The 14,631-nt window shown below is 37.1% G+C and overlaps 1 protein-coding gene and 1 long non-coding RNA gene across 2 annotated transcripts; both read right to left on the bottom strand.

Moving 5' to 3' along the window:
- Positions 1 to 2,394: 2,394 nt before the first annotated feature.
- Positions 2,395 to 4,266, bottom strand: LOC139114170 (uncharacterized). The gene is made up of 2 exons (XM_070675750.1): positions 4,030 to 4,266; positions 2,395 to 3,695 (listed from the first exon to the last, which is right to left on the bottom strand). Exons 1-2 carry the CDS (start codon positions 4,146 to 4,148, stop codon positions 2,744 to 2,746), a joined length of 1,071 nt encoding a protein of 356 aa, XP_070531851.1. The 5' UTR covers positions 4,149 to 4,266; the 3' UTR covers positions 2,395 to 2,743.
- Positions 4,267 to 6,869: 2,603 nt separating this feature from the next.
- On the bottom strand, positions 6,870 to 10,137 carry LOC139114199 (uncharacterized). Its single transcript, XR_011547819.1, has 3 exons — positions 10,013 to 10,137; positions 7,440 to 7,778; positions 6,870 to 6,953 (listed from the first exon to the last, which is right to left on the bottom strand). It is a non-coding gene; the product is annotated as an uncharacterized lncRNA (long non-coding RNA).
- Between the last annotated feature and the right edge of the window lie 4,494 nt (positions 10,138 to 14,631).

Raw genomic sequence — 14,631 nt, 5'->3', positions numbered from 1 at the left:
ATTGTCCGTACTTTAAAACGGCTTACCACCGATTTGGTACCTAAACATAAATTTCCTATGAACGACTAAAAGAAGGCTAAAAACATCATGGATATGTACTCAATAAACTATAAATTGGTTGTCTTTACCATTTTTTATTCAATGTAATAAAGAGACCCTTAGACTGATAAATCAAAGCAATTATACAACAGATAGGGAAGACTCATAGACCTATAAAATATAACCCCACATATCAAAATTAATAACTACTTCCGATTCTTTCAACGTTTTCTTCTTAAACATAAAGCATAGAGAAGAAAGCAATTGAATTTAAGATAATATGACAAAATAGCAGAGAAGGACTGCTAATGAATGTATTTCGATTGAATTATTTGTCCTGTGAAACTAGAAGCCAGACGTTTTCCTAATGTCCAAAAAGGTCTACGTGTTTAGGTATCAGGTCAACGTCAGCTTTAGCGATTAAATCTGACGTATAAAATGTTGTTTGCGTGTTATGTAATATGTTGCATTAAAGTTTAGAGCCATGGTAGCTGTACCTATTGGTGATTTCCTTCACTATCATTTTTCTTTGTTTGTTTGTTTGTTTGTTTGTTTGTTTGTTTGTTTGTTTTTTTGTTTATTTTGAATATCAATTACAAGTTTTACTCCTGACTACAGGACCACCTACTGTTTAGTTTGTCTAAGAGAGTCCATAGATGTAAAAATGCTTTAGTATTTTTATATTAGAACTCTAGCCTGGACCAAAATTCATTTATCGAAAATAACAATATAGTTTAAATATGTACAGGCTGAATTGACATGCTGAACACTCTGAAACTGATGTTGGCATGAAAGCAAACATAGCGGAAAGAATTATCGAAGATTACATTCTAGGTAATTAAAAAATAACTGATGAGAAATTGCTTTCAAGATGTCGGTATAAAGTGAACGAATTGCAAAATCTCACGTATTAAAATAAAAATGCGGAGACCACATTCACGTAAAACTGATTCCTTGATCCCGGCCTTGACATACCCCTTCTTACAAGAAAACACAACGAACTATATTATGAAACCTTGAAAGTAACTTATACTTCGAAACGTTTGGTTAGCAACATAGTAATCAGTTACTAAAAAATCTTATTCGAATCAAGAACACGGTGTACTAAAGATAACAGGATGAATCTCTCGTTTCGAAAATCCAATAAGTTTTTGCTTGTTCAAACTAATTAAATATTTATACATTTTGTGAGTGATAGAATATCTCTGTTCTAGTAATATTCATTGAAGCACAGATAATAGGTCGACACTGTGAAATGAAATACGGGACAATTCTCAGTTAAAAAATGAAAAAATAAAAAAAATGATTAAGCATGGTGACGTTTTTTATCAAAATAAGTACACAGTTAAGAATATTGTACACATAGTGTAAACTTTACATAGCATTGAATTCCTCACCTTGGAATTTCGATGGTAAAAACTATACTTACATGATATTTTTCGTGTTGGGTCTCGAACGAAACAATGCTTGAACGATAGAGCGCGTTTAGTTCACATTAATGGCATTCTTCTCAGATATCAAGCCATACAAAATGATGCACTGTTGGCAATGCCTATACATTCTAAACTTCCCGTAGGCTGAACTATCCATTAAAAACCTTTTGATGAGGACAAGAACTCAGCAAAGGTAACTTAACATGTGTACTCATAAAAAAGCACACAAACGTTTCGTGTGCAAACACAGAGTGGACGTCGCTTATCCTTACTTGTTCTTTGTTGTCACCATGAACCTGACAGAGACTCCGTGGACATTATTTAAAGCTCGCCAAAAATGTAACAATAATGCTATAACTCAATGTGTTCATAAAAAACTGGCAAGCTGATGATCTATTCTACTGCTCTGAAATGTCCACCGTTTAAAAGGATTTCGCAGATAATAAACTTTAAACTTTCCATGGTATATACTTGCTTATTGCCTTTCCAACACCACTTTATTTAAATGTTTCAATGTGTGTTTGTTTTTGGAATTTTTTTACATTTCTTTACAATATTTATACCATTAATTATGTCGATAGATCATCTCATGCAATTTAAACTTACTCTGCACTGATCTCGTGGTACAACATATAACATTGCCTCTCTGAATTAAAATCTAAATAACTAATAAATATACGACTGTCGACCAGAGAATAAGTACGAACGTATGAAAAAAAAGCAATGTAAAATCATGTCTTCAAGGTCAAAATATATTATGATTGCTTTGCTTACAGACTAAAAACTAGTATGTGATTGTACAGCAAATTATGAATGTCAGAGGCCGCATAAACACCGATTTTCAACAGGTTTATATATTCATTTCAAATCAGCTTATCTGCTTCTGCATAGTGATCAGCTGTTATGGAAATAAATTGCAGTCAAATAATTTGGCAGTGTCTTGAACAACCTTGGGTGGCACAACGCAATTGCGAGTATTATGAAAGTTTATTTAGTTCATCGATAAAAATTTGACTCTTTGGGTGGGATTTAATTCCATCAGTTTACCTTTGACGTGCTTGGCTAGATCAAATGTGTCATCGTATTTATTAAATAAACATCAGTGATTCGATCGACCCAAATGTCAATGTCATCATCAATGGCGATATCGGTCTTCCCCAACTTTGGAACAACAATGGAATCATGCATGTGTTTTGGGAAATGATTGTCCAGAAAGTCGGCAAGACCTGAATTAGCTGTGACTAAAACCGGAATACCTGCTGCTATGGCTTCTAAACCAACCATCCGAATGGTTCGGTCCGGGAGGGCATTAAGAATAGACGACTTTTCTGAATATCGTCTGTGACTTGTGTTTGATTACCGTATTGTAAAGGGTATATTTCCAACAAATTGCCTTTCACAGATTTCAATTTTTTTTCAATGTACTCTAAGCTCTTATCCTTGTCCTCATCAGATATTCCACGAATTCTCCATGACAATTCAGCCTTGAAATCGCTACTTCTTGTCGCCACCTTGCCTAGTGCAGCTGCGACGATATCGTATCCCTTAAGATTCTCAACATTTGACACACGGCCTACCGTCAAAATCTCATAAGCGTCGTGTTTTGCAAACGGTTTCAAGTTCAAATCAAAGAAACTTCTATCCGGAATTGGAATGAATTCTTTATGTTTGTTTTCGTTTACTTTTGATCCACGAAACTCATTCTTAAACTTTTTGTATACCTTCGGACCAACGGAAAATATAAGATCAGCTTGTTCAGCCTGTTGTATTATGGTATCTACTTTTGTTTCGATATCGCCCAATTTGTACGAGCGTCCCCTATGAAAGTCGGTGTCCTGTGGAATGACATGGGTAAACAGATATAACTTAACTTTCGGAAATCGCTTTTGCTTTATCTCAAGTGCGCCCTTTGATGTAATAGGTACGTGTCCTACAATGACATTTAAATTTGTAATATCTTTCTCAAGCGACGGAAAGTACCTCTGATGCGCCTCATTCAGCATTTTCAAGTTGACTTTCAAATCTAAACTAGGTATCGTGTCGGCAATTATCAACTTAATCCCATTTTCCTCTGCATCTTCTTGGTCTTCCTCACTCGGACGATCCAAGACTGTGACGTACACAGCATACCCAGCATTCTTTGCTTGTAAAGCTAGTTGTCGATTCACGGACGATATGCCACCTTTTGATGTCCCCCATTCATCGCTCAGGAATAACACATCCCTGAAATTAACACGATGCTTTTATTCATAATCACATTGGAATCAACCATTTTGAGATAACAAGTATCTGATTTAGCAGTCGATAGAAGCTAACTAAATCAAAATCACCTTTTACTTGTGGTGCTCTTTGGTTACTTTTTGCACACATTTGTTAGTTTTACCTAACCTATCATACTGTCAATATTTCGGCAATGTAATATTTTTTCAAAAGGGAAGTACGAATAAGTCTATCCAATACGTTACTAATAACACCACAGCTGACGACATGTAAGGATTGGCAGAGCCAGCAAATAGTGACATGAAGTGTTGCGTTATCAAGCTATGTCATATCTTACTTCTTATTTCCTTCATGATCGTCTTGTACCGTCTGTAGCTTATGGTTTCCTGAAGTTAGCTTGTGATCTCCTAAAGGCTGAAGCCTTGGCTCATCAGGAATCACTTTCAGGGAAGGCATTTTATTCCCTATGGGTTTTGAAAGCAGTTCTTTGATGTCTTCCACATAAATGCCGATTGCAAAAGAAAGTAGTACCACACATACTGCAGGAACGTAAACACAATATTTAGCCGACCAATATCCTGAAAATAAAACCATGTAGATACCGTCACAATGGTTTTATTATCGTGACAAAAACGTATACATAACAGGAGATCGACATATCTATAATATCTGAACACAAATATAAACCGTTTTGCAGATAGATAGATAGATAGATAGATAGATAGATAGATAGATAGATAGATTAATCCATACGTAACATACATACACACATACATATTTAAGTAGGACCATCCTGAACAACTGATAGTTAGTGGTGGTACCAGGTGTCCAGAATGTGTAAGCGTGCCCTGCTAGCATGCTACACCCGTCAGAATTGGTCCCAAAATTGTCTAAATATTGTATGAAAAGATACAGGATATGATAATATGTGTCAACTGTTTGAAGGCGAATGCAATAATCTGTAAATACATGCCGTAAATATTCCAGTCTAGATGTCATTCAGATGACGACTGTAATATACTTACAGTCAAGGAAAGGATATATTGAGAGTGTATTTTCAATTTTTACCTTTCCCATTAGTTGTCTTTTGTCTCTGCTCCCCTGGCAAAGGCGTTATATCAGGCTTGTCACTGCTGGTTTTATCTGGAATGTAATAGATTATTGATTAGATCTGCACCAGTGATTACGCTTGAAACATTGAAACGCCAGAACATGACACTTTTGCTAAAATTTAGATTCAAGTCCGATTTTTGTCGACTTAAAGAATTACATACATACATACATACATACATACATACATACATACATACATACATACATACATACAATCATACATACATACATACATACATACATACATACATACATACATACATACATACATACATACATACATACATACATACATACATACATACATACATACATACATACATACATGCCTATGTGTACTAGTATGTGTGATAATATCTCATTAAACTTGTCCAAGAATCATTCCAATTCAAGGTAATATATTACCAGGTCAAGGGACAATTGCGATTTACAAATTTAAATAGGACCATCCTGGACAACTGATAGTTAGTTGTTGTAACAGGTGTCCAGAATGGGTAAGCGTACCCTGCTAGCATGCTACACCCGTCAGAATTGGTTCCAAAATTGTCTAAATATTGTATGAAAAGATACAGGATATGTACATGTGATATGTGATATGATACATGTGTCAACTGTTTGAAGGCGACTGCAATAATCTGTAAATACATGCCGTACCTATTCAAGTCTAGATGTCATTCAGATAACAACTGTAATATACGTACAGTCAAGGAAAGGATATATTGAGAGTGTATTTTCAATTTTTACCTTTCCCTTAGTTGTCTTTTGTCTCTGCTCCCCTGGCAAAGGCGTTATATCAGGCTTGTCACTGCTGCTTTCATCTGGAATGTAATAGAAATATTGATCAGACCTGCACAATTCATTACGTTTTGAACATTGAAACGCCAGAACATGACACTTTCGATAATATTTAGATTCAGGTCTGATATTTTGTCAACTTAAAGAATTACATACATCATACATACATACATACATACATACATACATACATACATACATACACACACACACACACACACACACACACACACACATACACACATACATACATTCATTCATTCATACATACATACATACATACATACATACATACATACATACATACATACATACATACATACATGCCTTTGTGTACTAGTATGTGTGATAATATGACATTAAACTGGTCCAATAATCATTCCCATTCAAGGTAATATATTACCAGGTCAATGGGACAATTGTGATTTACAAATTTAAGTAGGACCATCATGAACAACTGATAGTTAGTGGTGGTACTAGGTGTCCAGAATGTGTAAGCGTACCCTGCTAGCATGCTACACCCGTCAGAATTGGTCCCAAAATTGTCTAAATATTGTATGAAAAGATACAGGAAATGATAACATGTGTCACCTGTTTGTAGGCAAATGCTATAATCTGTAAATACATGCCGTAGCTATTCCAGTCCAGATGTCATTCAAATGACGACTATAATATACGTACAGTCAAGGAAAGGATATATTGAGAGTGTATTTTCAATTTTTACCTTTCCCCTTAGTTGTCTTTTGTCCTGCTCCCCTGGCAAAGGCGTTATATCAGGCTTGTCATTACTGCTTTCATCTGGAATGTAAAAGAACTATTGATCAGACCTGCAAAATTGATTACGTTTTGAACATTGAAACGCCAGAACATGACACTTTTGCTAAAATTTAGATTCAAGTCCGATTTTTGTCGACTTAAAGAATTACATACATACATACATACATACATACATACATAAACATACATACATACATACATACATACATACATACAGACAGACAGACAGACAGACAGACAGACAGACAGACAGGCAGACAGACAGACAGACAGAGACACAGACAGAAATACATACATACATATAGACAGACAGACAGACAGACAGACAGACAGACAGAAAGACAGTTATACATTGTATGTGTTCACATTTGGAAGGCGAATGCAATCGCATGTAAATGTAGGCCCAAGTCATTCCAGTGTACATTCAGATTATTGCAGCTATGATATAGGCTCAGTCAATTGAAGGTCTTTTGAAAATATATTGTTTTTTACCTCTTGCCTTCTTTTCGTTTTTATCCTGTTGACTTGGCGAAGGTATTAAGTCAGGCCCATCGCTGCTTGTTCTCTCTGTACGTTCTGGAATGTAATGGAACATTGATTAGACATGCACTAGCAATGATTACATTTGTAATATTGAAACGCTAACATTTAGATTCAGGTCCGATTTTCTATCAACTTTAGGACACCTTAACTGTTAATGTCTATTTGATCCGCAAATGTAAGCTCATCTGCTTTTCTTCTTTAGTTGTACACTTGTTTTATGAGTAATTTGTTATATTGCAACATTGAGTTATAGGGCACCTAGTATTTTTGAAAAAATTGTAAAATGTGGGAATCCAATTATCCCAAATTAGTTCCAATCGTGTGAAAACCTACCTAGATGTCACGGTAATATAGTTTAAAGTGATAGCATTGATCTGTTGAAGAATTAACATTGAGTCAACGTAGTTTTGCTCAGCAGAAAAGGCAATGTGAACCCATGCACATTCTTTTTCGACATGGGATGCGAGATACTCACTAAAAATATCAATTGATTTTTGAAAGTTGCTAGTTTCGACATACCTACTTTGTTGGCTTCTGTTTCACTATTATTACTCGATTTCTCATCTTTTTCGCTCTCGATGACCTGTTGAATGATAGGTTGCTTTTTTATTTGCGTCAGAAGTTCTTTGCTGGCTTTTTCCAAAGAGGGTTTAACTATATCTGATTCTGCAACAGCACGTAGTCCATCGCGCTCTCTTTTGGGAAGTTGGTCAGCGACTAAATTAAGAAACGACATTTCCTCGGAAACGCTTAGTTTGCTAGCTGTTTAAATCCTTGTAGAGCTCTAGCAGTGGATCGATCCTGCAGTCAACCATTGTCGTACTTGTTCAGTCATTTTCAGATAAAACAGCCATGCACCTGGAGAGAAAACTTATCAGTTTCAGCCACAACACTGTAATAATTTTGTTTTAATAAGGCTGCACTGGTTAATGAGTGTATATTGTGAAATGTTGTCATATAAAGTGATAGCACAATTTCTGTTAGTCTAAACCCTATTCTCAGCTTTTTACCTTCTTCCCCACTCCGTCTAGCCCTGAGGTCTACGTTTAGCAACGTAGAATGCAATAAAGCTAATTTAAAAGTGAATGGTATCCAGTAGAGACGATGATGTCACTGGCGTCGCTTTGAAGGTCGATCAGTCAAAATGTTCCTCTAATGATTGGCCTATTATTAAATGGGTGTTGTCATTAATATTCATTATGCCATATCGTGAGGGTTTAGGCTAGGAGAAATTGTGCTATCACTTTATATGATCACATTATGTCATATAGTGGCTTGATTATGAGCAACACCAATTTAATCATTGACCAATCATGAGAGGAACATTTTCACTGACTTTGCGAAAGTTGATGAAACCTGTCACATATAATGATCCGACAGATATGTGATTATTCAATGAAGCGTACAACTATGTAATGAACCTGTTGAAAACTACGTGCGCACATTCAGTTCACATCTGGCTGTGTATGGAATTTTAAATGCCAAATTTATTAATATTGTTTATGCACTGCGCAAATACTTCGGCAGTGCTCAAATTGATTCTAACACGATCAAGTAAGGCAACAGTTTAAGGGAGCGTTCAGTTGTTATGACCGGGGGTGGTCTGGCAAATTCTTCCTGCGCATAGGTCAAAATAAGTGAGCCTCCTTCCCATTGCAACAAAAGATTGATGATCCCCCCTTTTAAGATGACAACAATTTCATGACCAACCTACCCCCCTAAATGATAGTTCAGATATGGACAACAATTATGACATTGGAATTTCACCTAAATGTATGATTTATCTTTTCATGGTACTAGTAGTCTACAGGTAACTGTTAAATATCTTCCCTGACGAAACTTGTTATATCTCTAATATGTAAGTAATGGATATTGTTCATTGCCCTCTCAGTGAGCTCGATTTACAATAAGACAAGCCTCAGAGTTGCCAAGGCAAGGTGTTTATATGGCAGATTATTATACTTTTGCTAAGATTTACAGTAAAATGACTTCAGAGAATAAAATCATGTAGCGAATCGTTTTTATCTCCCAGAATAGTTTTGAACACAGAACTTGCTTTTTGACGGGATGGATACTTATGAAGATAAAATGACCCCTCTCAGCTGTTAAAAATAAATGACCCTCTGCCATGTTTAAGGAAACTGTGCAGCATTGTTATACATGTGGCAGAAGAGACATAGGTGTAGCGCTCTCTATTTTGAAGGCATAGATGGTCACCTTATGTTGTTTATGCGTTAAATCATAGGAATTCTGCCAAAGACCAACGTACCGGCCCGACTAGCACATTTTCCAGTGCATTTACGCCGAACTTTGACATAAGTTATGGCCTCTGCATAACTAACGTGCTCGTTTACAGTTAACATCACTGAATGGGCCTTTCACACCTGTTTCCCTAATTTGGCTGCTTTCAACTCGTTCAGGTCGCTTCAATATTTGTCTATTGCTATTTAGCATCCTACAAAAGATCTTAAGGTAAAAATCTTCCTATCATCATGTCACATCACGCAAACGTTTGTCAAGTTATAATCTATTCTCCTCTAAGGGCTCAACACGCCAGGGACTATACATAATACCTTTTATAGAAATATTGTCCCAGGCGACACACCGCCAGAAACAGTAAATTCAATTCACATGGCAGCAATATTGTTAAAACCACGCCTAACGAACAACCCTTGAACATGCTATGTATAGTCCGTGACTTCATGTCATGAAATAAGCCGCCTCTTATTCATTTGTCGTAATTTCCGCCGTATTGTAAAGCTTGAAGTATATTCTAAAGACACATGTCGCTTCAAATAAAGTTTCGATCGCTTCAAAGTAAAACATCTTATCTAAACATTAAAAAGGGAGAATTAGGCAAGTCAATAATGTATCCTGTCTCTCCATTGTACTATAAAAACAATAGCGAGACATTCTACAACGCAATCTCCATTCTCTATGATCCAAGGTCTACGGCAACCGGAAACTGCCTTCCATTAGTCCTGTTTTCAAACAAAAGAGTACTTACTGTAAAGGTATTTCAACTTCAACAATTAGCGATTAAATTAAAAGAGATGACAGATTTCTGTAAGCTGTGAGCGAGTTTTACTCACCAATCGAAAGACTGGGCCTACAACGCGCAAGCAGATCATCAACAGTTAGTAGCCATATTTGATCCACAGAGGGTCAAAGTACGGTACCAGTATCTGATCTTTGGAACTGTAAATTATGTTGTCCACTGATGATGGACAGCCTTCAAAAGAGAAAACTTTAACCTCGGCGCAATCGAGGCTGTTTACAACCCTCGCTGTTCATTGCTTACAAAAGGCATAGAATTAGTGGAGACTTCCACAATTGTTCCCAAGCAGCACATATATGGTTTCCAGCTTGTGAGGTATGTCACACACCTGAGAGAGGCAAGGGAAACTTAAAAAAACAGGGTTTCCTTAATTATTTGACACAACACTCGCTTGGCTTGTCGCTTCGCGAACTCCCTATGATACAACAAGTATCACAGGGGTTTCGTGAAGCGACGAGCCAAACACCTATGCTTGACACGACGCCCTGCTGCTTGTTATGATTTCGGGGTAAGGACTGATTGTTTTTTCAAAAAGGCGTTGTAAAGATGATTTTTGTCTTATTTACTGACTGAAGAAATTTCAAGCTTTTAGTTAGCATTGAACATTGAATATACTGTGGATTTGTAGCGAGCAGAATATTGTCGTCATAGCCTCGTTCCCAGCCCCTATTTTGTTGCCGACTGCGACATGCTAATACCAAGGCACTGTGCTGCCAGCAGGCAGGGACAACGCTAATTGCTCTCTGTGGTATATGTTTTGGAACTCCTTCAACAAGAAGCTGGTGTGTGTTTTAGGGCAGGGAAAAAGCATCGTTCGTTAGGCTTTTGTAACAGGAAGAAGAACGGATGGGCGAAAATACTTTTCTCAACTAAAATCGTTTAAGTTTGCAGGTATGAGGTCAGTGTCAGCTTGAGCGATATTATTAAGCTAATTACATACAATTTACGTATTTTGTAAAAATGTAGAGCCGAAGGTTAAAACGCCAGTAGCTTTAACTGCTGGTGATTTTTGCATTATAATTGTTTATTTGTTTGTATTGTATGTCGATTGCCAGTTCTTCTTTCACTCCTAATGCACTGGTATTGTATTTTATATTTTAACTCCAGTCCTGACCCAAATTTATTCACTGATAATAAAAATGCAGTTTATACTTGTACAGACTGAGTTGACAGGCTAAACACTTTGTATCTTACGCTTTGGGAGAAATCCGTGCCACAATGCGGCCAACCAATAAACCAATTTGCACCTTCAGAAAAGAAAATCGAAATTGAGCTAATTTTTAATTTTCAAATGGTTTCATCATCTTGGTTATTAACTTTTAGACCCATTTTTAAATTTAAAATCTTTGGTCTGAGATTGAAGTGTAGGACATAGGTATATACTGCTGTGAGGATGGCACTTTGCGGCCATCAAAATTACCCTCTGACAAACTCCATTTCCAACAATGCACTATTTCCGTTTTTTTTCAATTTCCAATATACCAATAACCAATTTTCCCCTTTCATTTGGGGTGTGGCTGCAGCATCTTTCGATACTATGGCGGAAATATTTGTATCGAGTTTGAATTAAGGTGTAACATTTGTCTCCGCGTGACCAAATGTACTGAGGCGGGCTCGGTAACGATAATTGCACAAAATTATCAGCCAATAATATTTATTTTGTCATTTCAGCTTGGACTTTGAGTATGATTGCTTCCTACTTAGAGATCGCATGATTGGATAGCGCATCCACATGACCCCCATCTGTTGCAAACTTGTCTACCAACACTCTGTTACCACGGTAACATTTCATTGCGACTTTCTGGTAATGAAAACGATGTCCGTCACCCTTTCCCCAATATCACTGTGATTTACCACAAAGATGTGTTTGCAACCAAGTGCGAAATTTTACCGTTCTTTCCATGCGTATAAGTTTGAAGTTTGAAATTAAATCACAGATGTCATGCCCGAATTTTTATTCTCGTTATATGGTATAATGTACAATGATAACGATGTATTTAGAGCGATACTTTGTTTTGTGAGGGGTGTACTCTTGAAAGGTCACTGAAAATTGCAGGGGCACAGGTCCGATGTCGCTTCTCGGTATCACTGAACGCAGTGCAGACTAGGAATGGTGCACTTTAAAAACGGAGACCACCAAGCACCGATCGTGCTGAATTCGATTTCATAAACTTAAATTTTATTCATAATTTGAACGTATTTCACACTAAGCCAACATCACACTTTTTTCTTTCAAGCTGACAAGTAATTTGGTTGCTATTCTGTGCTAAATTGAAAAAATCGCGATGGACTGCCAAGCTGCCAACCCTATCATTCATAGCATCACCTAACTCCGTTTGGCGCGATTTCACGTATCAAAATATTGTTTCCGTTGGCGCGATGTTACTTTATTGCGCCACAAATTGCGCCTTTTTAATCATAGACAGTGGAGGGGGAGTCTCCCTCTACTGTCTATGATTTAATCGGAGAACGAAGTGTAAGACGATACTGTCTCAAACATGATATCATCGCCTTCAAGGTCAAGATTTGGATAGGGTTGTGTATGCAATTCATAATGTTGGCCGGCATACGGTTTAAAAACTATGACGGGGTACCTAGATCATTGTACGGAGAACATCATTGCGTACAAAGATTGACAGCTGATCATGAATAAATTAATCAGATAAAAGTAAATGTGCATGCCGCACTCTGTATTGGCTGATGGCTGTCACAATTTTTACACCGTACAAGTTTGCGACATTGATGGATAGCGCGTAAAACAGTTTTTTTCTTGTCTTCCAGTATGTGAGACGATGCTAGGGACTGGTCATAGTTTGTTCAGCCTCGCGCGCTCTGTACGTACGTGTGTAGTACACACACTTTAGAGATTGCAGAAGCCGTCTGAGATAGCGTTCTGCATTTGTAGTATAAATTGGAAGAAAAAATGTTGACATTGCACTAAAACGGTCACTACTAATGGTGCGTGACCTGCATAGCCACAGCTATACAATTTGATGTCCCAGTGAAGAATGTAAGATGTATTATAATGTTATCACGAAAATACCGCAAGGATGCACTAGGACATTGGCGCCGTGCAACACCCTCCGCTTCGCTTCGAGCGATACGCTGCGCCAATGTCCTCGTGCATCCTTTGCGGTATTTTCGTAATAACCTCATATTAGTAAAGTTACGCGCCCAAATGGCGCGCCGCAAAATGAAACTGAATGATGAAATTCATGGCTAGCACGATGCATTTGTTGCATTTTAGGCAAGTATGAGCCAGTGTTGAAATTTAAAAAACACACTGACCCCCTTATTGGGCATTTCAAAATAGGTGACCCTGTCAACAAGGTGAAAAACAGGGTGACACCCATGAATCCACCGGCCCCCAAGGCCGAAGAAACTGACCAGTCCCTCATTCCCGTTAATTTTCAAAAGTATCTTGTGCCAATTAACGTAACCAAGCCCCGCCCCATGTACATTTGGTCACACTGAGATAAATGTTACACCTTAATTCCAGTTCGATACAGTTATTTCCGCCACAGTATGAAAAGATACTGGGCCACGCCCCAAATGAAATGGGAAAATCGGACATTTGGTATATTGGAAATTGAAAAAACGGAAATACGAATTGTGGGAAATAGAGTCTGTCAGAGGGAAATTTGAATGGCCGTAAAGTGCCATCCTCACAGCAGTATATACTGTTACGTGCAGAGAAAACGAACAAAAAGGGTGAACTCAGCAGTTTCCGTTTAAACAAAATTTATTACGAAAATAAAACTAATTGCTAAGTCAGGGATAGAGTACAAGCTTTAAAAGTGTACAGATTACTTATCTCAGCTGGGACGGCAAAGCTCCAGTCTCAGAGTTGTAACAGTCAGTTGGATGAATGAACAGTCCTTGCAGGCTTGAAGGCTTGCACAAAGTCCACAGTATAAATCCAGCGTTGGCAGTGAAGGTCTTGAAAAGTCTTGAGAATGACTACTGCTGGAGTTTAGTAACACACAAGAGACACGATCCAAAAGTCTGACTGGAAGCTGTGCACGTCCCTTTTATAAAGGCATATAAGAACAATCTAGACTTTTATTGACATGCTAATTACTGTTCTAAAATTATCTCCCTTACACAACTAATCAACTTTCCAGAACATTCCAAACATGACTAATTGAATTCAAGGTTGTGAGGTCATTAAGGGCAGTGACCTTGAGAATGTTCTAGACTAATTGGACTCAGGTCATGATGAGTGTGGGGGAAATGACCTACATAACACACCCCCTCTTCAAAAAAGAAAATTTTTCAAAGAAAAATCTTTCTTTTACAAATGTAATCTTGAAAAAGATTTAAGTACTCAAAATTTTTTTTTACTCTAAAGTAAAATTTCTTGAAAGTGAACAACAATAAACTCTAAATACGAGAGAGACAGTCTGCAATTAAATTGTTTCTGCCTTTGATATGTCTAATATCAAGATTAAACTCCTGTAACATTAAACTCCATCTTAGCAATCTCTGATTTTTGCCTTTAAATTTCTGTAGAAATACAAGAGGTTTTGATCAATATAAACCACTATTGGCTGATTGAAGAAGTAACATAAACTTCAAAATGCTGTAAAGCTAATATCAAAGATAAACACTCTTTTTCAATTGTAGAGTAGTTTCTCTGGGATTTGTTAAATT

This window comes from Ptychodera flava, chromosome 2, assembly GCF_041260155.1.
Source record: "Ptychodera flava strain L36383 chromosome 2, AS_Pfla_20210202, whole genome shotgun sequence".
Classification (NCBI taxonomy): domain Eukaryota; kingdom Metazoa; phylum Hemichordata; class Enteropneusta; family Ptychoderidae; genus Ptychodera; species Ptychodera flava.
The sequence above is the reverse complement of the archived record's forward strand: the minus strand, read 5'-3'. Positions and strand labels throughout refer to the sequence as shown.

Bases quoted from the DNA above. Each gene is read 5' to 3' on its own strand.
- LOC139114170 (XM_070675750.1), bottom strand. From the start codon at position 4,148: ATGCCTTCCCTGAAAGTGATTCCTGATGAGCCAAGGCTTCAGCCTTTA. The intron at 3,696-4,029 runs GTAAGATATGAC...TGTTAATTTCAG, and splicing joins GATCATGAAGGAAATAAGAA to GGATGTGTTATTCCTGAGCG.